At 65.0% G+C, this 23,189-nt stretch overlaps 2 protein-coding genes across 2 annotated transcripts; both read right to left on the reverse strand.

Annotated features, from left to right (window-relative positions):
- Positions 1 to 5,456: 5,456 nt before the first annotated feature.
- On the reverse strand, positions 5,457 to 13,982 carry LFNG (LFNG O-fucosylpeptide 3-beta-N-acetylglucosaminyltransferase). The gene is made up of 8 exons (XM_061402336.1): positions 13,458 to 13,982; positions 9,083 to 9,131; positions 8,472 to 8,571; positions 8,209 to 8,362; positions 8,007 to 8,092; positions 7,452 to 7,617; positions 6,902 to 6,987; positions 5,457 to 6,598 (listed from the first exon to the last, which is right to left on the reverse strand). The coding sequence occupies exons 1-8, from the start codon at positions 13,890 to 13,892 to the stop codon at positions 6,532 to 6,534; spliced, it is 1,143 nt and encodes a 380-aa protein (XP_061258320.1). The 5' UTR covers positions 13,893 to 13,982; the 3' UTR covers positions 5,457 to 6,531.
- Positions 13,983 to 15,358: 1,376 nt separating this feature from the next.
- LOC133238810 (MAPK-interacting and spindle-stabilizing protein-like) lies at positions 15,359 to 21,365 on the reverse strand. Its single transcript, XM_061402337.1, has 4 exons — positions 21,269 to 21,365; positions 20,641 to 20,808; positions 19,095 to 20,512; positions 15,359 to 18,063 (listed from the first exon to the last, which is right to left on the reverse strand). The coding sequence occupies exon 3, from the start codon at positions 20,467 to 20,469 to the stop codon at positions 19,537 to 19,539; it is 933 nt and encodes a 310-aa protein (XP_061258321.1). The 5' UTR covers positions 20,470 to 20,512; positions 20,641 to 20,808; positions 21,269 to 21,365; the 3' UTR covers positions 15,359 to 18,063; positions 19,095 to 19,536.
- Between the last annotated feature and the right edge of the window lie 1,824 nt (positions 21,366 to 23,189).

Here is a 23,189-nt window from a genome sequence, read left to right on the forward strand (position 1 = left end):
AAGACCTATTTGTACATCTTGTGCTGGAGAGGCCTTGAGGAGACTAGAATTGCTGTGCGGAGGGTCCCCGTCTCCGGTCACCAGGAGAGGTGACAGAGCTGGCCCTGGGCAGGGCTGCTGGAGGAGGGCAGAGGCCAAATGGTGTGTCCCCAGGAACATCTCCTGAGTCCCCCGGTGTAACCCGAGGCGGGGCTCCGGTTCCTGGGGCGCCTCCCCAGAGTCCTTATCAGTGGCCTGAGCAGGGACCCAACCCCCGCCCTCCGAGGTAGGAAGGATCATTCTTGTTCTCATTTGAGAAGCCAGCTGGGGAAGGCACAGTGCTGTCCAAGGGCACATGACCCAGGGTGGCAAGACACACACCCCCACCTCACAGGAAGATCGTCAGGGCCTGTGGAATTGGGGGAGGCACATTTTCCCAGGAGAGAATCTGTCTCCCATGCCGGGTGCACCTGTAGGCAAAGGGAGCCGCGAGGCTCCATGGAAGACACCCAGGTTCTGGCTCTCACCCCCGTGGGTGCCTGGGCTGGCAGGGCCACTGGGCAGAGCCTCTGCCCCCAGCACACATCAGCAGCCTGGTCCAGTGGTTTCCGATTTGCCTGATTCCTGGGGAAAGAGGCCCAGGTTACATAAGCTCTTAAAGGTGAGGGAACACATCTGAGGCTCTGTGCTTCTGCAGTGCCGTGTGGGGACAACAGGAATTGATTCTCCTCTTGAGTTTAGCTGCAAGGCAGAAAAACCCTGCTATAGCTGGAGGGGGCATGACCCAGAGAAGTGTGTGTGTGTTTGAAGATGGGGAAATGCTATGATGGTGATGATCTCGTAGGCAGAGGAGATGGCTGCACTCGGGAAAAGGAAAGAGTTCTTTGGAGGAGTGATGTTCCTGAGTTACCAAGAGGGGCTGGGACCTCGGTCCCAGTGAGGGGTTGGCTGCAGACAGGAGTGTGGCCCCTCCTGCTGGGCCAAGAGCATATGGGCAGCTTGGGGCTGGGGTGCAGAAGGTCTTACGAGGTAGAGGAGGCTGGAGAGGAAGTGGGGTTGCTGTGTGAGGGGCAGTGGGCCTCCCAAAGGCCCCTGAGGCACTTGGTCTGGAACTCAGGTGAGACTCACCAGGCTGGAAGGCAGCCCCTCCAGACACCCAGGTGTGGGTAGTGAGCGGGCAGCGGGCCGGATGCAACAGGTCAGAGGCTGCAGATTTGGCCAAGAGAAGATGTGGAAGCAAGAGAGGCCAAGGGAAGTGAAGGTGACTTCAAGGGCGTGACTGAACCTGGAGATTTCAGCCAGGAGAGGACAAGCCCAGGGGCGAGGAATCTGGGGTCCCGTGGGGTCAGGAAATGGGAGCTGGACAGACAGCAGGCAGAGGCAAGGTAGGATGCTGCGGCCACGGGGTAGGTAAGGTCTGGGTGGAGTGGCAGCCAAGACCGGGTGGGCGTGTGGCTGCCTGCTGGTCGTTGGGGAAGGAGATGCCAAGGATACAGGAAGGGTCCCCGACACCAAGTCCCCAGGAGCAGTGTGGGAGAGTTTGGCCATGAAATAGGATTCCCGATCGCCCCAGGACGAGGGGGTCTGTGGATACCCACATCGGGGAGGGGGCGGCAGAGGTTGTGAGCCTGTTTGGAGCAGGGGCATGGGCTAGTGGCGGCAAGGGCATCCTCAGGAGTGAGGACAGCAAATGTCCAGCAGGGGGCGCCGAGTCCTCGGAGGATGAAAGACAAGGGCAGGACAGATTGCTGGAGGAGCCCGCCCGGGAATCGGCATTCCCACCAAGTTCCCAGTGACTGGGGCTCAGCTGTGACCACCACATTCAAAAAGGAAATGAGCGGTCACTTGGCAAGTATCTGGGGATTCCACCAGGATGGGCCATAAGGAGATGCAGCAACCAGCCATGCACCAGAGCCAGGGGACAGGGCAGTGGCCTGGGTGGTCTGCAGCAGAAGGCTCAAGCTTGCCTCTTGACAGCACATGTACTTCAGAAAGCAAATACTGGTAATAATTAGTAGATTCCAAATACTGGTAATATACCAAATATTGATAATAACCAAAGATTCGTGATGTGAACTTTTAAGAGCAAGCAAGGGGATGCAGAGACGGTCTTCCCTCCCACTCAGGCTGCACCTCTCGATCAGGTTCAGTTCAGTTCGGTTGCTCAGTCGTGTCCGACTCTTTGGGACCCCATGGACTGCAGCATGCCAGGCTTCCCTGTCCTTCACCAACTTCCGGAGCGTGCTCAAACTCATGTCCATTGAGTCGGTGATGCCATCCAACCATCTCATCCTCTGTCCCCTTCTCCTCCTGCCTTCAATCTTTCCCAGCATCAGGGTCTTTTCCAGTGAGTCCGTTTTTCGCACCAGGTGGCCAAAGGATTGGAATTTCAGCTTCGGCATCCGTCCTTCCAATGAATATTCAGGACTGATTTCCTTTAGGATGGACTGATTGGATCTCCTTGCAGTCCAAGGGACTCTCAAGAGTCTTCTCCAACACCACACACAGTTCAAAAATATCAATTTGTCGGCACTCAGCTTTCTTTATAGCCAACTTTCACATCCATACATGACTACTGGAAAAACCATAGCTTTGACTAGACAGACTTTTTTTGGTAAACTGTTGTCTCTGCTTTTTAATATGCTGTCTAGGTTGGTCATGGCTTTTCTTCCAAGGAGCAAGCATCTTATAATTTCATGGCTGCAGTCACCATCTGCAGTGATTTTTGGAGCCCAAAAAGAGGGTCCTGGGGAAGGTGGATTCGGGGTTGGGAGAGAAACCACCAACTCTGGCCAGCAGGCGGCGCCCAAGGACCGCGGCGGGTTATGCAAGGGGACTGCCCGTTGCCCGGGCAGGGGGAGCAGGGGCGTGTGGTGGGGGAAGCAGCCACAGCTCTGAACCCCCAAACTCAGCATGGCAACATCATCTGGGCAACCTCCAGGGGCCAAGAGGAGAAGCCCTCCAGGCCCCTTGGTCCCCCCTCCTAGTGATGATGGACCAAGTGCCTTCTGTGTGTCCAGCCCTGGGCTGGACTTGGGGCAGAGGTTGCCTTTAGGAGCATTCGTTGAGGTCGGGGCTGGGGCGGCAACAGGACTGGCCTTTGGTTCGACAGGAAACGGGGCTGGCTCTGGTCCCTGCCCGGACCCCAGGCTCAGAGAGGGCAGGGCTGGCTGAAGCTGCAGCAAGGCCTGGCCTCTGGAAGCGTGGATGCAGACTCGTGGGCAGCCATGGGCCAGGTGGACGAGGGCCGTGGAGTCCACCCTGTCTCCAGACACCCTGATGAGCACCCCTCCGCCCCTCGTCCAGGCTGTGTCGAGGCCTGGAGTGTCTTCCTCTGCCGCTGCCCTCTGCAGAGCCTTCCTGCTCCAGCCCAGGTGGGCCTCTTCAGGGCAGCTAACCGTGATGCCCAGCAGAAGGGAGCTCATTTCAACGGAATAGAGCAGGGCCCCGCCCTGGCGCCCTGGCACCCGTCTCAGCCCCTCCAAGACGTGGCTCAGCCTCTGCTCTGGCCAGCTGACCAGGCCCTCGCCTGTGGGCAGCTCAGGAGCCAGAGAGGGCGGGGTTGGGGCACCCAGCGGTCCCCGGGTTGTGCTTTTAGTTTTTGTTTCTGAAAGCCCACAGTGACCCGCCGTTTGGGAGGGCCAGGCTGGGGGACATGGAGCCCCTTGAGCCCGCCAGGACCCTCTCCAACCAGCCCTCAGCCCAGTGCGCGGGGAGGCGCACTGATGCCACCAAGGGTGGGGCGTGGTGACCCCAGTCGTGCCCACAGGAGGAGGGAGGGCACCTCTCTACTCCGTGACTCACTGGGGGAGGGCCGCCTCCCGCACCCCCGGGTGGCGGATGCCCATTCCTGTAAGGCCTCCTGTACCACTTCCCCTTCTGAGGACGGAGCCCGTCCCGCCTCGCTCAGCTTCGTGTTGAGGAGGAACGGGCCAGGGTGCTCCAAGCATGCCCCTCTGCGACCCCACCCGGAGGCCAGGCACTCAGCTGCCTCGCGCTGACCCCCGTTTCCCACATGGAGGTGGGGACTGCCCCCACCCCCACCCCGGGCTCCCTGCTCTGCTGCCGGGACAGCCCGGACCAGCTGTAATCCTTGATGCCCACCCCTGGGCCCCAGGGCCCCGCCGCTCTGTGGAGAGGCGATGCCACCCACTAGGGGCGGGGCGCCGGGCCACAGGTCCGCTCCGGGCAGAGGCTCCTCTGACTCACGCTGGCCGGAAGGAGACCCGCTGCCTCTGCCCACAGCAGCAAGTTCCGCTGTGACCACCCTACCCCCACCCAGCCTGGAACAGCAGGCTCTGGGGGCGTCCCCCAGACAGGGTCAGGCCGTGTGACGGCAAAGGGCTGTCTCTCCCTGCACTGTCCCTGCCGCACCCCCAGGGCAGCTGCTGGGCAAACCACACGCTGACTCAGGGCTGTGCAAGGCCCAGGTGGGGTCAGGCGCCGGCCGGCTGCTCCCCGGGCCAGAGCGGGCACCGCCAGGCCATGCAGAAGGGGCACCCTCCCCGGCCCAGTGGGAGTGCTGAGTAGGGGAGTGTGCCGGGTTGGGGGGGTTCTGTGCCCACATCAGGGGTAGGAGGAGAGTCGCTCTTCTACCCTTGGTCTGCTTTCTGATGTGCCAACAGGGTACAAAATGAGCAGCAGGGAGCAGAGGTGGAGGTGGGAGCCCCAGATCCCAGCAAGGACCCGCGGGGCGTGGGGGGGCAGCTGGAGGCTGGGGGCTGCGGTCAGGGTAGGGGAGCAGCCTGTCTGGGCTGTTTGAGGAAGAGGAAGTGAGGGCCCCGGGCCCCAGGGAGGGTCAGGGGAGGGGACTCCCCCAGAGGCCAGAGCAGGCCCTCCCCACCCCATATCACAGAGGCTGATTTGAGGAAGGGCCTGAGAAGCTGCCTTCCGTAGAAAACATCACCACCGTCTAGGGTCAACAGGATGGGCAGGGGTGGGCGGGGTGGGGGGTGAGGCCAGGATCCAGGCCAGCCCAATCTCAGACCTGGAGCTCTCCTCCACCAGCCCAGCTGCCTGGCCTTGGATGTCACCTGCTCTGAGCCTCAGTCTTCCCATCTGCACAATGGGGGCAAGAAGGTGGCCTGGATGGTTTATGACAGAGACAAAGCTGGCTAAGGAGGTCCCAGGCCAAACCATGGAGAGTGCCTGTTGCTCTCAAGGGAGGACTGGACTCCCTAGCAGCTGGCCCAGACCGGGTCTGCACAGCCCAGGGCTGCGGAGTCTGAGGGCAGCGTGTCTGATCACGTGAGATCTCCGCCTACACCTAAGGGTGCCCTAGGCTGGCCACCCAAGTTCCTGGGCCTCTCAGGAACGTACAAGTTGCTATTCTGAGCCCAAGTTTCCGTCCCACAATAGTTGGCTTGGGGGGTGGTCTCTCCATACCTACCCCACACGAGTGCCAACGAGCCCCCAGAGCCAGCTTCCATGAACCTGCATCTCGGGTGCAACTTCCAGCCAAGACCAGGACCCCCAGGTTGCCCCAAAGAGCATCTTTATTCACAGCAAAGGACGTCACCATAGCAACACACGTCGATTCCCTGAGAACTTTTCCCTTATCGTTCATTTTCCTAGCTATGTCTTGCAGAAAGAAAAACAGCAGGCAAAACACACCTCACTGGTCAGGTGCGCCGAGCTGGGCTGGGAGGAGACAACTTCTGTGAAGGAGGTGGGCAAGGAGAGGCCAGATACCATGACACATAAATACACAGAGTGTTAGACGTTTCCATCAGCTTTAACAACAAAGATTATCCCAAGTTTGGCTTCTGCTTTTTCTGATCCACAGAAAAGATAACACCTTCCCCAAGCCCCTGAAAACACAGACAAAAACACCCTACTTTTTTACCCGCCCCCTCCCAAGAAAACAATCACAGTAAAAACACTGTCACGCTATTTACAGACACGCCCACTATGGGCGACTTTCTCTCTACTTTGGAGAGGAGTTAACATGCTCAGCTGACTCCCCATCACAAAGGGAAGCCGGCTGAGACAGCAGGGGAGACCCCTGCCCGGGATGCTGCACCCAGCGGCAAGGTCGCTGGGGCCATGGTCACTCGGAGCCGTGGTACCCAGGCCAGAGCTCAGCGCGAGGGGGCTCAGGGCACTCCCCCAAACCCAGCTTCCTCGCACTGAACACAAGGAGCTGTCCTGGGGGCTCTGAGCGGGGAGCCAGAGTCCTGGGGGGCCAGGTGCCCACAGCGACGGGCCTGCACTCAGCAGGACGGAGCGGTGCCCACACGTCCCTGCAGAGCAGCCCCTGGGCCCCACGCTGCCCAGAGACCCCGAAAGGGTAACAAAACTGTCCTCAGAGTGACCTCCGACACACAAATCCTTCCGGGGCGGAACACGGACAGACAGACAGACAGGCGGGACTTTGCCTGCCCCTTGGCAGAGCAGAGCTGCCCAGCAGTCTGCTACAGGGATGGGCACACAGCACACACACAGGCACAGCCCCGGGGTGGCCCTGAGGGCCCAGACCGGGGTGGCACGACAGGGGTCCTCGGGCCCTTTGGATACCAGGGGCGCCCGGGGACGGGGTTTCAGCCACGGCCGCTAGAAGATGGCAGAGCGGGGGCACCAGGGCGTGTCCGGGTACAGGTGGCAGTGGACGGAACGGAACCTGCGGGGACAGAGCGGGCGCTCGTCGTGCGGGCCGGGCCGCCTCCCCCCCCGCCCCCCCGCCCCCCGAGCAGACCCCTGGGGCGCTCGTCGTGCGGGCCGGGCCGCCTCCACCCGAGCAGACCCCTGGGGGGCTCGTCCGTGCGGGCTGGGGGCCTGCCTCCACCCGAGCAGACCCCTGGGGGACTCATCCGTGCGGGCTGGGGGCCTTCCTCCACCCTAGCAGACCCCTGGGGGCTGTCGAGCTGCAGCGGACCTCGAGGGACCTCGGTGACCCGCCCTCTTTAGGCCTCCCTTTCCTCACCTTGACGGGTCAGCCTCCACCGAGAAGGGCCCCTTAATGTGGACGGAGTTGCGCTTGTTTTCAAACATGCCGTAGCTTAGGGTCACCTGCAGGGAGTCGGAAAGAGTGATCCTGTGGGGGCTGGGGTGCCAAGGCCAGCCTACCCTGGCTCTGCCCAAGGTAGACACAGGTGAGCTTTGCATGAGGGGACAACCTGGCCTTCTGCCCACCTCGGGGCCAAGAAGCAAGGTCCACGCTGCACCCCCTGCTCTGCAGCCCCAGGAGTAAAGCCCAAGCGGGCTTCTGCTGGGGCGGCGGCCTCGCCAGTCACGGCAAGGGAATGTTTATGGGTACAGGGAAGACCCGAAAGGCTCACAGTAGGTGTCCCGCTGAAGACAGAGGCAAGATGGATGGACCACGGGACTGTTGCTGGGCAGATCTGGGTGCCTGGGTGGCAACCAACGGCCGGGCCTCTGGTGACCTATTCAAAGCTGCGGCCCCTCCACGGCCCCCTGCCCACTCCCTCCCTCCCTCCTGTCTGCCCCTCCCCTCCTCTCCCGGACATGCGCACCTGCTCATGGAGCTCGGAGGCGGGCACCTGCTGCAGGTTCTCCAGGTGGGAGTGGAAGAGCCCGCAGCGCACAAGGGGCACGCCCAGCAGCGCCTCCACGATGTAGCCGATGGTACAGTCGTCAGGCAGCCGGATCCGCTCGGCCGTGCTCATGAAGTGGCCTCCGCTGCGGGAGGGAAGGGCCGAGGGCCGCAGTGAGCCGAGGGGGCAGCGTGCCGCTCGGCCAGCTGGGCTCAGGCAGGAGGTGGATGTGCCCTGTGGGCGTCCCTGATGGGGCTCCCATGCGGGCAGCTCCCAGCCTCCCTGAGCCCCCGGACAGCCCCCTCCTCCGTACAAGCCTGAGGACTCTCTGCGCATGGAGTGGGGGGGGCTACCAGATGCAGGAAGGGGTCCTGACCCCCCTGGTGGCTGGCGGGTGGAAGTGGGGACGACTCACCCTGCCGGTGGATGTAAGGTTTGGGGACACTGGTGCTGGGAAGATTAGCAGCGCCAGGCCGGCCGTGGGGGGACCCTGGGAGATCGGAGGCAGCCTCACCTGCACCCCAGGGCACTCACCTGGCCCAGGGGCTCATCTTCAGGGCCAGTCCTCGGCTGATGCAGAAGCCAGCCCCGCCAGTGGCAAACCAGAAGTGGACAGGACGCTGTGGGGACGGGGGGACGTGGTGAGACTCCCAGAGCCCCGCTGCCAGGCTGCGGGGCACCCCCAGCCTCCTCCCCGTGAAGCGGTGCAGGCTGGCGTGGGAGGGGGGACACTCACCACTTTGTTTTCGCTGACCCGCTCCGTGGCCTGGATGGGCCTGTCCAGGCTGGGCTTGCCCAGGTAGACGTCCTGCGTGTGCGGGTAACTGCCCAGCAGCCTCAGCAGGGCCCGCACATTCACATAGTTATCGTCATCCACGTGGCAGAACCACCTGGGGAGAGGGGGCAGGGCCGTCAGGGCGGGTATCGTGCGGGTGGGACCGCCAGGGCCAGAGCCCCACCAGGGAATGCTCCCTGGGCCCTGCCAGAGGCCGCACTCACTTCCTCCCCGACTCGATAAAGCGGTCGTACTCCACGGCCATCTTGCAGGACAGTGCCTGGCGGCTGTGGGCGGCCGAGCAGTTGGTGTTGACCACGTGGCCTGCGGACAAGGGAGGGGCTGTGAGTGGGTCCAAGGCAATTCAGAGAGGGCAGCCTGGCCTGGGGTCACACAGCAGGCCCAGGGCAAGCAGAGCAAGAAGGGGTGTGGGGGGGTGGCAGTCTGTCCCGGGGCGCCAGGGTCCAAGCAGTGCCTACAGCGGCCGCCCCACTCAAGCCCTCCCCCGAGCTGACCCGGGCCTGCATACCCCACCCCCCAGCGCCACCTCGTTGGGCGCCCCGTCCCACCCCGCCCCTGCCCATTCAGGCGGCTTTTTCCCAGCACCAGCCACCTGTTGCCGTCACATCAGCTCAAAGGGCCCAGGGGCTGAAAGGGCCTCATTTGCATGAGAATCGGGGTGGGGGGTGAGTGGTGGGGCGGGGCGCTGAGAAAACCCGTTGAGTAAACTGCCCTCCCAGGCCCTTGGCACCGCCCCCCCGCTGGCAACCTCTCCCAAGGGAACAGTTTCCTCCGGGCAGGACCCTCCCCTCGCCTCCCCACGTCCAGGGCTCACCCGTGCGCCTGGCCAGTGCCTCGTCTTCCCCGTCCGTGAAAATGAACGTCTGCAGGGAGAAACGTGGCCTTGAACGGGCAGCTCGGGGGGGCCACCCCGGCCACCGCAGGGCCCAGGGCTGAGGCCCCTCGTGCCCACACCGCACCTTTGAGCTTCCATTTCCCCCCATGCAGAGCGGGGCTCCAGGGCTTACCATGAGTGCAAGTGGACTGGGGGCTCGGGAAGGACCCCCACCCCAGCCCCAACTACCGCGCAGCTGCGCCCAAGGTCACCGGTGGCAGCTGCAGCGGCACGAGCCAGGTGCGGTGCCCCGCCCACCCGCCAGGTAACCGCTCGCGGCCGCCCTGCGCACCTGGCAGGCACACACCCTTATTGACACAGTGCCCGGCCTGCGGGAGGGGCAGGGCACAGGCGGAGGAGGTCGGCTTCGGGAAGCCAAATCTCAATCAGTCGGGGACAAAGGCCTCTGCTGGGCGGCTGCCAGGCGCTGGCGGACAAAGGGCCCACAGGGAGGGTGAGTCACCAGGCACTGTCCGCCAGCTTTGTCCCGGGCCGCGCTGCGAGGGGAACTCGGCCGCATTAAGCGGGAGTGGCCACACGGCCCATTACCATACAGCTGGCCTGGTTAACTGGGCTGGGCTGGGCACGAGGTTTGGAGGGCAGGGGTGTGGCCACAGCCCCGCGGTCCCCCAGGCTGGGCCCTCAGGACAGGGCCCTTCACACCGCTGGCCGTGTGGTCAGCCCACAGAGCCGGTCGCCTTCCCTGAGCCAAAGCAGCCTCCAGGGTTCTCTGAAGACGCTGACAAGTCCGTAGGGCTGGGCCGGGAAACCGCACGGACCCCGCACAGGGGTCAACGCCCCTGCACCCCCGCGGCCCAGCACCCCCGGCCGCGGCCCGGGCTCACAGACGGGCCTTGCCTGAGGCCGCGTTGAAGCTCCAGCTATGCCAAACTGGCTCCTCCACCCCTGCCAGGATCGCTCTACGGAAGAAGGGGGGGCCGACGGGGAGGGGCCAGGCGCTGCCGGCGCCCGCCTGGGCCCGTCGGCACACGGGGAGGAATGTTCCTTCCTCTGCCGCCCGCCCAGCGCGTGCCGCCCAGCGCACCCGGGCGTGCCGAGTGCAAAGCCCAGGCCGGCGGAGGGTGCTGTGAGCGCGGGCAGCAGGAGACACCCCCACTGCCACCTCCGTGGCCACCAGGCCCGTTTCCTCCTGGTACAAACGGGTGCAAGGGAGGGGCCGGGGCGCGCAGGCCTGATGCCGTGTGTACTCGGGGCTGGGGGTCCCACCTGGGGTGCCCACCCTCTCCTGGTAGCCCCAGCTCCCGGTCCAGCCTGAGCCCAGACCCAGGCCACACATTCAGGTGAGGCTGCCAGCTGGGTGGGCCCAGAAGGCACTGGGGGAGGGAGGGTAGGCCCCCTCCTGGCCGCTGCACGCACGCACCCCTCCTCCCGAGAAGACACCCCAGGGGCCCACACGCACGGACTCGCATCCCGCCCCCTGCCTGCTCGCCGGCATCTCGGCCCAGGAATGCCGTGGGAGGCCGAGGCCGGCCCGTGCAGACGCGCGTTGCCGCCACTGGATTAAAAGGAAAATGCCTTCTTAATGAGATCAAGCGAGGCCTGTTCTCCCGCGCTTCGGTGGTGCCCCAAAAACCCAGCCCAAGGCTACGGAGATTAAAGTCACCTTTGTTCAGAGAGGAGCGCTTGGAAGCGTGGGGGTGTGAGGGTGCCGGGCCTCCTGTCTCGCCACATCAGAGCAGTCAGGAGAGGAGGGGATGGGCCTCACCCACAGCTCCGAGCCTCAGTTTCCGCCCTCTGTGCAATGGGTGTAACCAGAGCTCACGCGCCCGGAGCAGAGCACCCGGCTCCTTCTCTTCTTCCAGCAGGGAGGAGGGCACCATCCCTCTCCAAGTGTACAGGTGGGGAAACGGAGCCCCAGCGAGAGGCGGGCCCTGGCCTGCGGTCACGCCCCGGTACAAAGGAGATGCTGGTCCCCACCAGCCGTGCCCCGCGGACCCCTCCCCACTTCCCCGACGACGGCAGGGCTGGGGGAGGAAGAGCCAGGCGGCGGGGCGGCAGGGCTGGCGGAGGGCGGGCGGGGGGACACCCACAGGAAGCGGCATTGTTCCTGGAGCTGCGATTCAAAGAAACACAGGATGCCAAGCTCTCCCCCCGACAATTGTGGCCTCTGCGGTGGCAGCCGCCGCAGCCGGGCCCACTCCTGGGAGGGACGGGGGAGCAAAGTGCAGGCCGAGGGCCCAGCCCCTCGGCCTGGACCTCAGGGCTGTTGTAGCGTGGGCCCTGCTGCCACCCCCGCCAGAGCCACTCCAATGGCTGGAAGTCTCTTGCATGCCCAGCTCGTGTTCAAGGTGCCCAGTCGCCCTTTCAGGGCATTGCCTACTCTCCGTCTAGCTCGAATGGCACCTCCTCCAGGAAGTCCCTCCCTCCCCAACCCGGGTCAGATGCCCCCCTTTCAGCTCACACAGCCTCTTTGGGTTTCCCCCACTGCAGCCCTGACTTCCCGGAGTCTCCCCCATCAAACCGGGTCTGAACCACCCTGCACAGGGTTAGGAGGAGAGGTCTCTCCGTTGAAACAGTTTCAAGGACCCCTCACCCACAGGACACCGTGAGAGGCGTTCTTGCTAGACAGGACACACGACCCGACATGTGTCCCGACGGTTGGGAGCCAGATTCAGCTCCTCCCGGGAGTGCCCAGCCAGCAAAGGGGAGCCTGAGGGAACCCTCAGTGGGGACAGCGGCTTCTCCTGCCTCTCCAGGTTTTGGCGGTCCTCTTTCACAGCCCCCGACCAGAGGCCAGCGCTTTCCTTATTCCAGAGATGAGCAGACTGAGGGCCAGAGAGGCCCTTGGGCGTGCCCAGGGTCACCTGGTTCGGCCGGGACTGCTCCCCGAGACCCCCTGACCATATCCCCTCTGCTAGAGGAAGTCCTCAGAGTCCAAGATGAGAGGTGCTCAGATCTGGTGGCAGCCCAGAGAGGGCTGAGCACTGCCAAAGTTCACACAGCAGGCAGGCAGAGTCCTGGGGGTGGTGCCTGGCTCAGGGACAGCGCCCCGCAAGTGCTGTCACTCAGGGAGGGGGGGCCCGCAGGCCGTCATCGCCAGGCAACCTGAGTGGCCAGCGCGCCGGCGGCGGTTCCCATGGAGCACATAGCTGCACACAAGAGGCCGGACGCCTTTCTCCACTGGAGAAAGGGGCTTTGTTACCTTGCCCGAGCGGCCGGCGTGAGAGCCGCCCGGCGCTGGGAATCCTAACGGCCCAGCAGCCAAACAAAACCCGCAGCCCCCGCCGCCCCCTCCTGCCGGCCTGCTGAGCCCCTGGGAAAGGGACGCCGTGTTCCCAGGAGGCTGCCGTGGGGCTCCCAGGGCCCCCTCCCCACGCTGGGACCAGGAGGACCCTGCTCCCCTGGCCCTCATCGTGACCTCGTCGGGGCCCTGCCCCAAAACACGGCTCAGCCAGGCCAGAAGGCCCCCAGGCCTCGAGGGAGGAAGAGAGCTGGGGTCTTCTCTGAGCCCCGAGCCCAGTCAAGGCTGCTTCACCCTCATCCCAAATACCCAGGCAGTCCCTTGTATCTCCCAGTTCAGGGAATTCCCCGACCCCCTCCCCAGCAGTGCTCACTCTCTGCCCCCATCCTGCCCCAACCCAGCCATCCAGCTGCAGCCTGGAGGGAGATTTTTCAGAGTGGGGTGTGTCTTTTTATGTGTGTGGAGGAAGTCAGTGCTCAACTAGGATGTGCTAAGCACTGCGTTCCAGGCTCCAGAGACTTCTGCGCTGTGGAGAGAGGGCCCCAGAACACACCCTGAAGCCCAGTGTGCGCGCTCTTGTTCTTCTCCTGAGATGGACCCCCAGGGCCCCCACCAGTGCCCACCCCCAACTTCAACAGCGACTTGTCCTCCGTCCCACTGCAAAGGCTGGGATGAGGGACAGGTATGGCCCTGTGCCCAGGGGTCCTAACCCTTCACTCCACTTCTCAGGAAAGAGTCTTCCTCCCCGGGAAGGGTATGAGGCCAGGGAGGACTCCCCACGCTGAATCCACCTTGGGGAGGCTTGGGGACAGTAATTCCCAGCTGATAAGTTCCAGTGTTTGAGGGCAAGAAGCATCACCAGGCGCCAGCCCCAAGCTCTGGTGGCTGGTGAAGGTTCACCACAGGCCACGGGCCGGTGGTGTTTGGGGAATGAGTCCCCACCCTGCTTCCACATCAGGCAAACTGGGCTGGAAGGGGATGAACCGGCATCGCTACACCCGATATTCCCCGGAGCGGTACAAACAGGCAGCCTGGCGCCCACTGGATGCTGCCACCAGCTGGACAAGAGGGCACCTCCTCCCCTGCCCACTTGCCCAGCCTGCCGGGGCTCACCATCTCCTCGTGGCGCGAGATCCATGTCTCCAGAAGCAAGTCGAGACGCGCGCGATGAAACTTTTTGGTGGTCTTCACCGCGATGAAGACGTCGCGTGGGGCCAGCGGCTCGGCCGGGGGCCGCGGAGGACCGTCAGCGGGGCGGGGGGCGCCCCCGGGCGGTGGGCCCACGTCTCTGCGAGAGCGGGTGAGCAGGCTGAAGTACTCGGACAGACTGTGCACCTCGCGGACGGGCGCCCCGGGCGCCGCCGCCGCCGCCGCCTCCAGTCCAGGGGCCGTGGCCGCCCCCGAGGGGCCCGCCAGGCTGCGCAGCGCGCGCCGACCGCGTTCAGCGGGCACCGGGGGCGGCGGCGGGTCGGCCGTGAGCACCAGCAGGCAGGCAAGCAGTGCGCCCGCCAGCGCCAGCAGCAGGCGGCGGCCGCAGCGCTTGAGCATGGTGGGGTGGCGGCAGCGCGGAGCGCCCGGCCCCTCTCAGCCGCGCCGAGGCTCCGGGGTCCCGCCGCACGTCTAGCGGCGCCCCGCCCGCGGCTCGAGCTCTTAAACAGCCCCGGCCTGGCTCCGCCTAGTGGGCGTGGCCTCTGGCGAGGCCCCGCCTTCGTCGCGAGCTCATTGGTTCCAGGGCCCGGGGGCGGGGCCTCGCGCGTTGCCCCCGACGCCCGGCAGCGCCCACGTGGGGCCGCGGCGGGGGTCTGGGAACCGAGGAGCCGGCTGCCCGCGCGCCCGCCCCCGGTCCGCACGTGCACGCCCCGCCCCGTCCCTCCCGGATCGCCCCCCGCGGGCAGCCTGGGGGCGCGGGGACTTGGGCCTGCCCCGCCCCGCCCCGCCCCGGTGGCCCTGAAGGGGAAAAACCCAGGCGGGCCAGCGCGGGGCCGAAGCTCCAAGTCTGGCCTGCGGAGGGGCGCGCCCTCAGCGCTCTGACGGCGATTCCGGGACAGGGACTCTGGGCTCAGTCGTCCCGCGGGGGACGTCGGTCCTTCCCCGCTGGGCACTTCCCCTCCCCGAGCCGGCTTCCTCCGCTAGGGCTGGCGCAGGCCGGGTCACAGGATTGGTGGACCTCAGCGCTCCATCCAAAGCAGCCCTTATTAATAAAACCGAGGAAGGGCTTAGCCAGTTGAGCCACAGGTAGGGAAACGAGGTTCCAGCGGGAAAACACCTTACCAGATTCCATCCCTAAACCCGAGCGAATTCCCTCCTCTCGGCCCAGCGTCGAGGCGGGGGAGAGGGTGAGTGCCCCGAAATCCGAGGCCGAGGCCGCCCCTCCCCGCGCGGGACGAAAGGCCGCCTTCTGTCCCATTTGGTCCCTCTGCGCTCGGGCCACATACGGGTGGCCCAGCTGTGCCCCGCCCCGCCTCCCCGGCACACGGCGGGCCCCCGCTCCCGGCCCTTCCCACGGGCTGGGCTGGCCCACCGCACGAGCAGGGGCGGCAGGAATGCGCGCCGGCAGCCCGCGTTGAGGGTGAGGGGCGAGGAACTGGCCAAGGGCTCCCGGTGTCGAAATCAGAGTCTGAGCCCCCAGCCCACAGCATCCTCCGGAAGCGCGGCCAGGAGCGGCTCTCCGCTTGGCTGCGTCTCCTCTCCCTCCCTCCCCAGTCCCTCTCCTCCCCTCCTAAGGAGTCCCTAGGGGAGCACCTCGGCCACACTGGTCCCCCTCTTAGCGCTGGCTCTGCCCACTGGCCCATTTTCTTCACAAGGCGCCCTTCGTGGTCCCTCTCCCTCTCCCTGAATGTCAACTGCAGAGATGAGGGCCTGGAACACAGTGAGCCTCTATAATGACGTATTGTGTAAGGAATTCCCTGGTGGTCCAGTGGCTAGGACACAGAGCTGCCCGTGCAGAGGGCCACAGGTTCCTTCCCAGGTCAGGGAACTAGATCTCACTTGCTGCAACTAAGACCCAGTGCAACTAAAAAAAAAAAGATTTATTGTGTAGATGTCTGGCCTGGTTCCCCGATTCTCACCTGGCCCATTTGTTCTTAGGGCCCTGGGGCCCTATCCCCTGCCCCTCTGTGATGGGGTGCGGTGGGGGATGGAAGTTCCCAGGCCTTTTCCTGTATCCACCCCCAAGGCAATTAGCAGGCGCCACCCCAGGCAGGCAGATGCCTGAGCAGATGGTGCTGGCTGTGCCCAAGTGACAAGACTCCCATGGAGTCACCTCCTGCCATAAACTCCTCCCTATCTACGACGGAAGCCTGCCTGGGAGCCTCTCTTCGCTGCAGAGGTGGGAGTGGGCAGGGGTCAGCCGAGACGCAGCACAGCTCTAGTCCTGCCTGAAGGGTCTCTGTGCCCACTTTCCCTCGCCCCACCACCACTGCTATCCCAGGTCTGGGCCAGGTTGAGAGGGAGCCTCCCTCACAGCCTGTCTCTCTCCCCTGGACCTCCTGAGCCTCCTCCGCGCTGGTCTTCCTGCCAGCCTACCTGCTGTATTGATTCTCCACTCCGAAACCACACAGCTCTAATTGTGCACGCAGGTCCAAACCTTTGATGGTTCCCCATGGCCTCTGGGGGGTTCGTGCTAGTGGTAAAGAAGTCACCTGCCAATTCAGGAGACGTAAGAGATGCAGGTTCGATCCCAGGATCGGGAAAATCCCCTGGAGGAGGAAATGAGCACCCACTCTAGTATTCTTTCCTGGGAAATCCCATGGACAGAGGAGCCTGGCAGGCTGCGGTCCATAGGGTCACAGAGAGTCGGGACACAGCTGAAGCGACTTAGCACCCACGCATGCATGGCCTCTTTGCAGTTCAAGTCCTGGCCAGTGTCCACCTTTCTCCCAACTCGGTCCCAGCCCCATTTTGTGCCTCTGCTGCGATGCCTCCCAGTTCTCTAACAGCCCCAAACCGTCAAGCCCCAAAGTCTGCATGAGCTGTGCGGGGCCCCTGGGCCCTTCATCGGCGTCCGTACTAAGTGGTACCACCACGTGCTGAGGGTTCTGCAAGGGGGGAGGGCCAGCCGTGCCACCCATACTGCTGCCTGACCCTGCCAAGGTCCTCCGTGGCCCCACCCCAGGGGTGGGACCCCATGCTCTGCACCCGGAGCATCTCTGCTTTCTCCCACCGTGCTCCTGGCCTCATGCTCCATAGTCCTGGCTGCTGTGGTTCGGCCCACCAGGCAGCAGGAGTGACGTGCCCATTGTACAGAAAGCAAGTGGAGGCTCAAGAAGCCTTGCTGCGTTGTGCTTGGGGAGCAGGAGGAGAAGCAACTGGACAGGGAGGCAGTGGCCAGCCTGGCAGGGCCGTGGTGTAGAGGTTGGCAGGGGCTTTTCCGCATCTCTCTGCAGCCAGGCTTGGTGGGAGTGGGGGGACCTGGGTGTGACTGCCTGTCTGGGAACAGCAGGACAAAGCTCTGCAGCATTCTTGTGGGGGCCATGGGCTTTGGCAAGAGTGATTCAATATCTTTGCTGTCAGGAGAATGGAATTTCGTGGTGACTCCTTGAGGTCTGAAAACTGGAGGGGGTGGCCGCCCTAGCTGCCCCTGCCCCCTTCCCCAGGCTGGCTCCAGCCAGAGGCTCTCCCCTCCCCTGCCCTCAACCTAGACCCAAAGGCTCCCTCCAGGGACCCATTGGGCCAAACAGCTCTGAGGGGGTGTGGGGGGTGATAGGAGGAGGTGCTGGGCCCAGGACAGGAAATGGGGAGCCAGGGAGGGGGTGGGGAGGGCTGACCTGCTTGCCAGGAAGCCCCTGGGCGCCTTAGGGCCCTTGGGAATGGGGAGGGGAAGCAGCTGTCCCAAGACCCTCCCCAGGGGGGAGGGCTTTCCAACCCCAGAGGGGCCACTTCTCAGCTTTTTGACCTTGGACCTGGGACATTCCTCCTCTGAGCCTCGGTTTCCCCACCCGTAACACGAGGATGACAGATGGGCAGTGGGTCAGAACGCTGGGGGCCTGGCCCTCTTGCCCAGGGACCTAGGCCTGGTGCCTCCTGCACGGCTGACCCCTGCTCCAGCCAGCACGGGGCTCCCGGGCAGCTGGGAGGCCGGATGGCTCGACCCCTGTCCGTGAGGCTGGGTGGAGAGGTGGCCGAGGACAGGGGACCTGCATGAGCAGTCTTACTCTGTCTCTCCATCAGGCTCGGAGGATGTGCTGTCTACCCATCAGAGCTCAGGCCCCCTTTCCCGGCCCGGGGCTCAGCCTGGGGCCCCCTGCAAATGGAGTCAGTCCCAGAGGGCTCTAGCCGCCCCTTCCCCGTGGACCCTGGAGCCTTGGGCTGGCCTCCCTGAGTGGCTCTTTCCTGGGAAGATCCCGGAGACATAATGGGTGAGCCATTAACTGGGAGGAAGTCATCCATGGCAGTCCTGCTCGCGTCCCAAGGACAACCCAGAGAGGGAGGGAGGTGCTGACCATCGCCGTGCTCTGGGGGGCTCACGCGCCCCCTCTGACACCGACACGCGAGGGCAGGTCCTCAAGGGGGACCTCGAGGAGTGGCAGCGTGGGCACCCAGGTGCCAGGGTGCCCACGGGCCTCCTGAGAGCAGCGAGTGGCGTGGCCACAGTGGCCCCAGGAGGCCCCCGCCCAGAAGCTTCTGGACAGAGTCCGTGCTGGCAGGAGGCTCCATGGCAGGAGTGTGGGGGCGCAGCCGACAGCTGCTTCCTGCTCCCACTGTTGGGGTGTCACTGCCCCTGTGAGAAGAACAGATATAGACGAGCCCCCAGCCCCGCGCTGTGTGATCTCGGGCCAGTTCCCTTCTCTCTGTGGGCCTCGGGGTTTTACTCGAGGCTGCTTTGGGGATGTAGCTGGTGCCCGCCCTCCCCCACTGCTCCCACCCCATCCCACGAACCCTGGGCTGGTGAGGGGCTGGTGCTTGCAGGTGTAAAGTGGCAGTGCCTGCCGGCCGCCTGCCTCCTCGACCTGAACCCTGGGGCCTGGCGTGGTCAGGGCAGCCCAGCTGACTTGGCCTGGGTGGCTGAACAAGACCCCGAGGAGAATGGATGGACGGATGGACACATGTGGACACAGGGACGTCCAGAGGAAGGAGAGCCTGCCTTCCTCCCCAGCGCCCACCCCCACTCAGGGGGACGTGGCTCTCAGGGTAAGGAGGTCGGGCAGGGCTGCCCACTGAACACTGAGCCAGCCCTGGGGGCGGGGCCTCCGGGCAGGTGGATGCCCGCGATGGCCCCGGGCTGTATGGCTGCCCTGCTGTCCCCAGTGAGCTGCCCAGGGGAGGCCTGGAAGGTCCCACTCAGAACGTTGGTCTTACAGGTGGGACACAGGGTCCAGGGAGGGGAAAGGGCTGCCCTCACCCCCACAGGGAGCTCAGGCCGTCCCCAACTTGGGAGCAGGCCCAGAGCCCGCAGCTGCGCTTCTTCTTGACGGCCACGCCGGGACTGGCCAGGGCTAATCTGATTTGCAGCCCCCAGTGGTGGCAGAACCCCACTGCCAGTCTCCGCTGCTGACGTCCTGCAGGGGCCAGACGCCCACCAGGGAGACACCAGAGCCGCTCTGCCCCAGCCGGCCTTTGTCTTGCCAAGAATGGCTGGCTTGTGCTGGGCAGGGGTGGGCTGTGGCTGTGCTGCTGCCTGCCGGGCTCCAGGCATGATCCCCTGCCCCGGTCCTGACCCTGTGCTCTGCAGTGGGACCAGACCCCAGGACGGGCGAGCAGGGGCGGGGGCCGCATGGAGGTAGCTGGGGTCTGTCTTGGCTCCAAGCGAACCTGCTTCCTTCCCTGTGTGGTCCTGAGCTTGTCTCCGTCTCCCTGACCTCAGGCCCTCCTCTGTCGGTAACCAGAGGGTGTTATCTTCCATCCTGCTCTCTGGAGTCGGGATGGGTTGGGGGGAGATGGCATCCTTCGATATTCCAGGCTGCCTGGAAGAGGGGCGGTTCCGTGCCCAGGAGTGGCGGCCACACCCACGGGGGGATGAGCCGCCACCACAGAACCCATCTGTCCACGTGTCCGGCCGGCCGGCCGGCTGTCCATTCACCCCCAGCAACGCCCCCGGGTCCTTGCTCTGTTCAGATCTCTGGCTCCAGGGCAGGGAGGAGGTGACCCAGACACCGCCCCTGGGCCCGGGGAGCTCACAGTCTCACGGGGAGGAGTCTGTCGGCATCCAGGTGTTCCCCAGACAGGCGGAGGGTGGTAGGGGCTAGAAGGTCTGTCAGGTGCAAGGGTGCCAGGGGCCTGGGCAAGGGAGAATCCACCTCGTGCCCGGGCTGGGGTACGAGGCTTCAGGGGAGGCTTCCAGGGGAAGATGGTGACCATCACCCCCCGAAGCTTCCCAGGTGGCACTCGGGGTGAAGAGCCTGCCTGCCGATGCCGGCGATATAAGAGACGCGGGTTCGATCCCTGAGTCGGGAAGAGCCCCTGGAGAAGGGAACGGCTGCCCACTCCAGTACTCTTGCCTGGAGAATTCCATGGACAGAGGAGCCTGGAGGGCTACAGTCCATGGGGTCACAGAGAGCCGGACACGACTGAGCCACTGGGCACACACTCTGCAGATGACGTCTGGGCAGGCAGAGGCTGACGGGAAGGAGCAAGAAGGGGGCCGGCCGGGGAGATGGAGAGAGTGTGCAGTTAGGTGGGGCGTGGGGAGAGGAGTGGTGGAAGACGGGCCAGCAGCAGTGAGCTGGAGCCTCGGGCCCAGGCCAGGCGGCCCTGGGGGGCCACAGGGTTGGTGAGCAAGAGGGCTGTGGGCCCAGGTGGCTTTGCCAAAGGAGGGGAAGCAACTGCGGTTCAGCCAAGACACAGGAGGCAAGGCTGTGCCCGCCACTTGTCCGTCTGTCCCTTGGGCCTCGTGTCCTTGTGGTTGGAGGAGGAAGCTGGGAGGGCGCGGGGGGCCACCCGGGCCCTTGTGTGCCCTCCTCCCTTCCTTGGTGGCTGCGGAGGGTTTTTGGAAGAGGACAGGGCCATGTTGCTTGGAGGTGGGTGGACCCTGGTGGGAAGGGATGGGGGGGACGGGACAGAGCCTGGGCGAGGCCAGCGTCGGAGGGAAGCCTAGGCCTCTGACCTCCGCCTGCCCTCTGCAGCCCCGGTTCCGCTGTCTGCACAGTCTGCAGGGCCTCCCCCACCCCGGTCCTCGATCAAGGGCCATCTCAGCCCCCTGCAGACGTTCTCGGTTGTCACGCCTCTGGGGCCTGGCAGTACAAGTGGATCTAGTCGGTGGAAGCCAGGGGTGTTGCTCGGTGCCCTGCTGCATATGAGACGGGCCCCAAACAACAGAAAACTCCCCACCCACAACACCAGGAGGCTGAGGGGAAATCACCAGTGAAATGACAGGTCTGTCTCCAGGCTCAGGGCTCGTGGGGCCCCCAGGGCTGGCCCTCCGGCCAGGCCTGGGCTCCGCAGCAGGTGGGCGTGTGCCGGGCAGCAGGGCCTCCAGCAGCAGCTAGCTCCCTGTTTCCTGCAGGAGGTCACCTGAGGGCAGAGGATGCTGCAGGCGGGGCGGCCGGCGAAGGGGAAGGCGGAAGGATTACACAGGGGACTTCCGCTGGAGGCCGCAGCGGGGGTCAGTGGGGGCTGGGGCAGGGGCTGGGGTGTGGTGTGGGGGCTTGGCTAGGGGTTGGGGGCTCCCTCCCGGCCTGCTACCCGGCACCCACCCACCCCCCACCCCCACCCCCCCCTCCAGGTGGTTCCAGCCTCAGGACAGGCCAGAGTAGGGAGGTGGCAGGGAGGGGCCTCCTTGCAAGCTGTTTGCTCAGCCGAGGTTTAATCTCCAAAACAGGAAGGCTCCTATTGACAGAAGCAGCAGACGGAACTGCCGATGCGCCTGCCAGGTTGAGCTCCTGGGGCCCCGCTCCTGCCCCGTGGGCTGCTCATAGACCCTGCCCTCAAATGCAAGGGCGCTCACCCACCCTCCGCCCAGCCCCTAAGCTGCACCGCTCGATGCCTACCAGGCCTTGAACCAAGGGCCCCTCAGTCCACTCTGCCAACTGCCGGGAGGATTGGAGCCGGCGGGGTGGGGTGGAGGGGTGTGCAGGAAAGCGGTGGTGGGGCTGGGTGGGGGGGACGGAGTGGCTGCAGGCTCACAGGCTTAGTAGGGCGTGTCTCCCAGCCTCATTTTGCAAATGAGGAAGCTGAGGCTCAGAGAGGGAAGTGAGCTGACCTGCGTCACACAGCGGCAGGCGGCAGGCAAGGGGGGGTTCTGCCCCAGTGTCCCCCACCCCGGTTCCAGAACACACTTGGGTGCAGCGCCGTCCACCACCACCGTCTGACGAGCAGGACCCTGCAGGGCCCAGGATGACCTCCTGTCTGACGGCCCCTCCCTGGGGCTCCCGGGGAGGAAGGCTGCAGTGGCCATGAACGTTGGCCAAGCAACCACAGCTGACTCAGAAACCTCCTTGCAGCCAGAGGAAGCTGGGAAGAGGCAAGCCCGCTGGGCGCCCACGGGCCAGCTCTGGGATCATTCTGGAGGATCACTTCCCTTGACAACGATGTCAGCCTACAGAGGCCTGGGGCTCCTCGCAGGGCCCCGACTTGATGGGACCAAGGTTCGGGGCGCAGGGCTGAAGCCCAGGACCACGCTGTGGCACTCTGGCACCTCTCTGGCCCGCAGTTTCCCTGGCCGCCTGTGGTGGGAGGTGGGCACAGTTCCAAGCCGGTTCCAAGCCCAAGGTGCTTGAGTCCCTGCTGGGAGCTGCAGCAGAGTGAGGCGCTGGCCGCGTGGTCTTGGAGGGCCCCGATCCTACGAGGGGTGCTCTGCTCTAGCACCTTCCTTGGCTACCGCCTCACCACCCTCTGGGAGGGCTGGCCTCCCCCCCTCCCCTCTGCACAGCCGAGTTCAGCCAGACTATCCTCCCGTCCTCCCGGCCAGCGCTTCTGCCTGAGCCTATACCCAGGCCCCCCACCCCAGCCCAGAGGGCACCCCTCTAAGTGGGGAAGGGAGGGTCCCCAGCCTTGGGGACTGTCTGTCCTCGACCCAGTGTGGGGGTCCAGGCAGGTAGTCTCTCCCTTCTCAGCGAGTGGTCCTCCAGACTCGAAGGCTGGCCTCCTCTTATGGTGCTTTGAGGCCAGCCCCCTCACCTGGGGCAGGTCTTCTCCAGGCCGGGAGCAGCTTCAGGGGCTGCCTGTGCCTGGGGGAAGGGGTGCACGCCCCACCATCCCGCCCCTGCCTGTCACTGCTGTCACGCTATCCCCGCAACCCGGCGGGGCGGGGGGCCCCGGAGGGACAGCGTCCCCCTTTGAGGCAAGGGCGGCGGTGGATCAGCTGTCCCAGACGGGGCTGTCTGCTGGCTCAGGGCAGGGGCCACGGCTGTGCCGTCTTCAATGGCCCGAGATTAGGTTCCATCCCCAGGGGCCGCCCGGCTGTGTGGCCATTGTGACAGCGTGGGAACCGCAGCATCCCGGCCAGACAGGGATGCGCCTCCCTGCCCACGGGAGCCTGGCCTGGGGCTGACGGGGCGTCTGCCAGGGACGGGGCGCAGGCTGGCACATGTACGCAAGCACACACAGCCCTGTGTCGACAGGGGGTCTCGGGAAATCTCACCCCATGGGTGAGCTGTGTACACCCTGGGTCCTGAGAACACTGCCAGGAGTCTCGCCGCCGCCCCGGGCTGTGCTGGGGAAAGGGTGCTCCTTCTTTTCAGCGAGCGTGGTGCGCAGAGCGTGATGGTGGGTCTCAGTCATTTGTGCTTGGTCAGTGCGCGACCCGCCCCCAGGGGCACGGCGGCCCCTCCCAGCCCTCCCGAGGCTTTCTGCAGCCTCTGCTGACCCGAAGTCCTCCCCGGGGCCCCTGCCTGCTGCAGGGCTCCTCCCGGGCCGACTGGTCACAGGTCAGCCCCCGCTGGAGGCGAGGAGGGAGCAGGGCGCCATAGG

This window comes from Bos javanicus, chromosome 25 (genome assembly GCF_032452875.1).
Source record: "Bos javanicus breed banteng chromosome 25, ARS-OSU_banteng_1.0, whole genome shotgun sequence".
Taxonomy (NCBI): Eukaryota; Metazoa; Chordata; class Mammalia; order Artiodactyla; family Bovidae; genus Bos; species Bos javanicus.

Coding starts and splice junctions, on each gene's coding strand:
- LFNG (XM_061402336.1), bottom strand. CDS start 13,892: ATGCTCAAGCGCTGCGGCCGCCGCCTGCTGCTGGCGCTGGCGGGCGCA. Junction 9,132..13,457: donor TCTCGCGCCACGAGGAGATG/GTGAGCCCCGGC, acceptor TTCTCCCTGCAG/ACGTTCATTTTCACGGACGG. Junction 8,572..9,082: donor GGCACTGGCCAGGCGCACGG/GTGAGCCCTGGA, acceptor CCTTGTCCGCAG/GCCACGTGGTCAACACCAAC.
- LOC133238810 (XM_061402337.1), bottom strand. CDS start 20,469: ATGGCCCTTGATCGAGGACCGGGGTGGGGGAGGCCCTGCAGACTGTGC.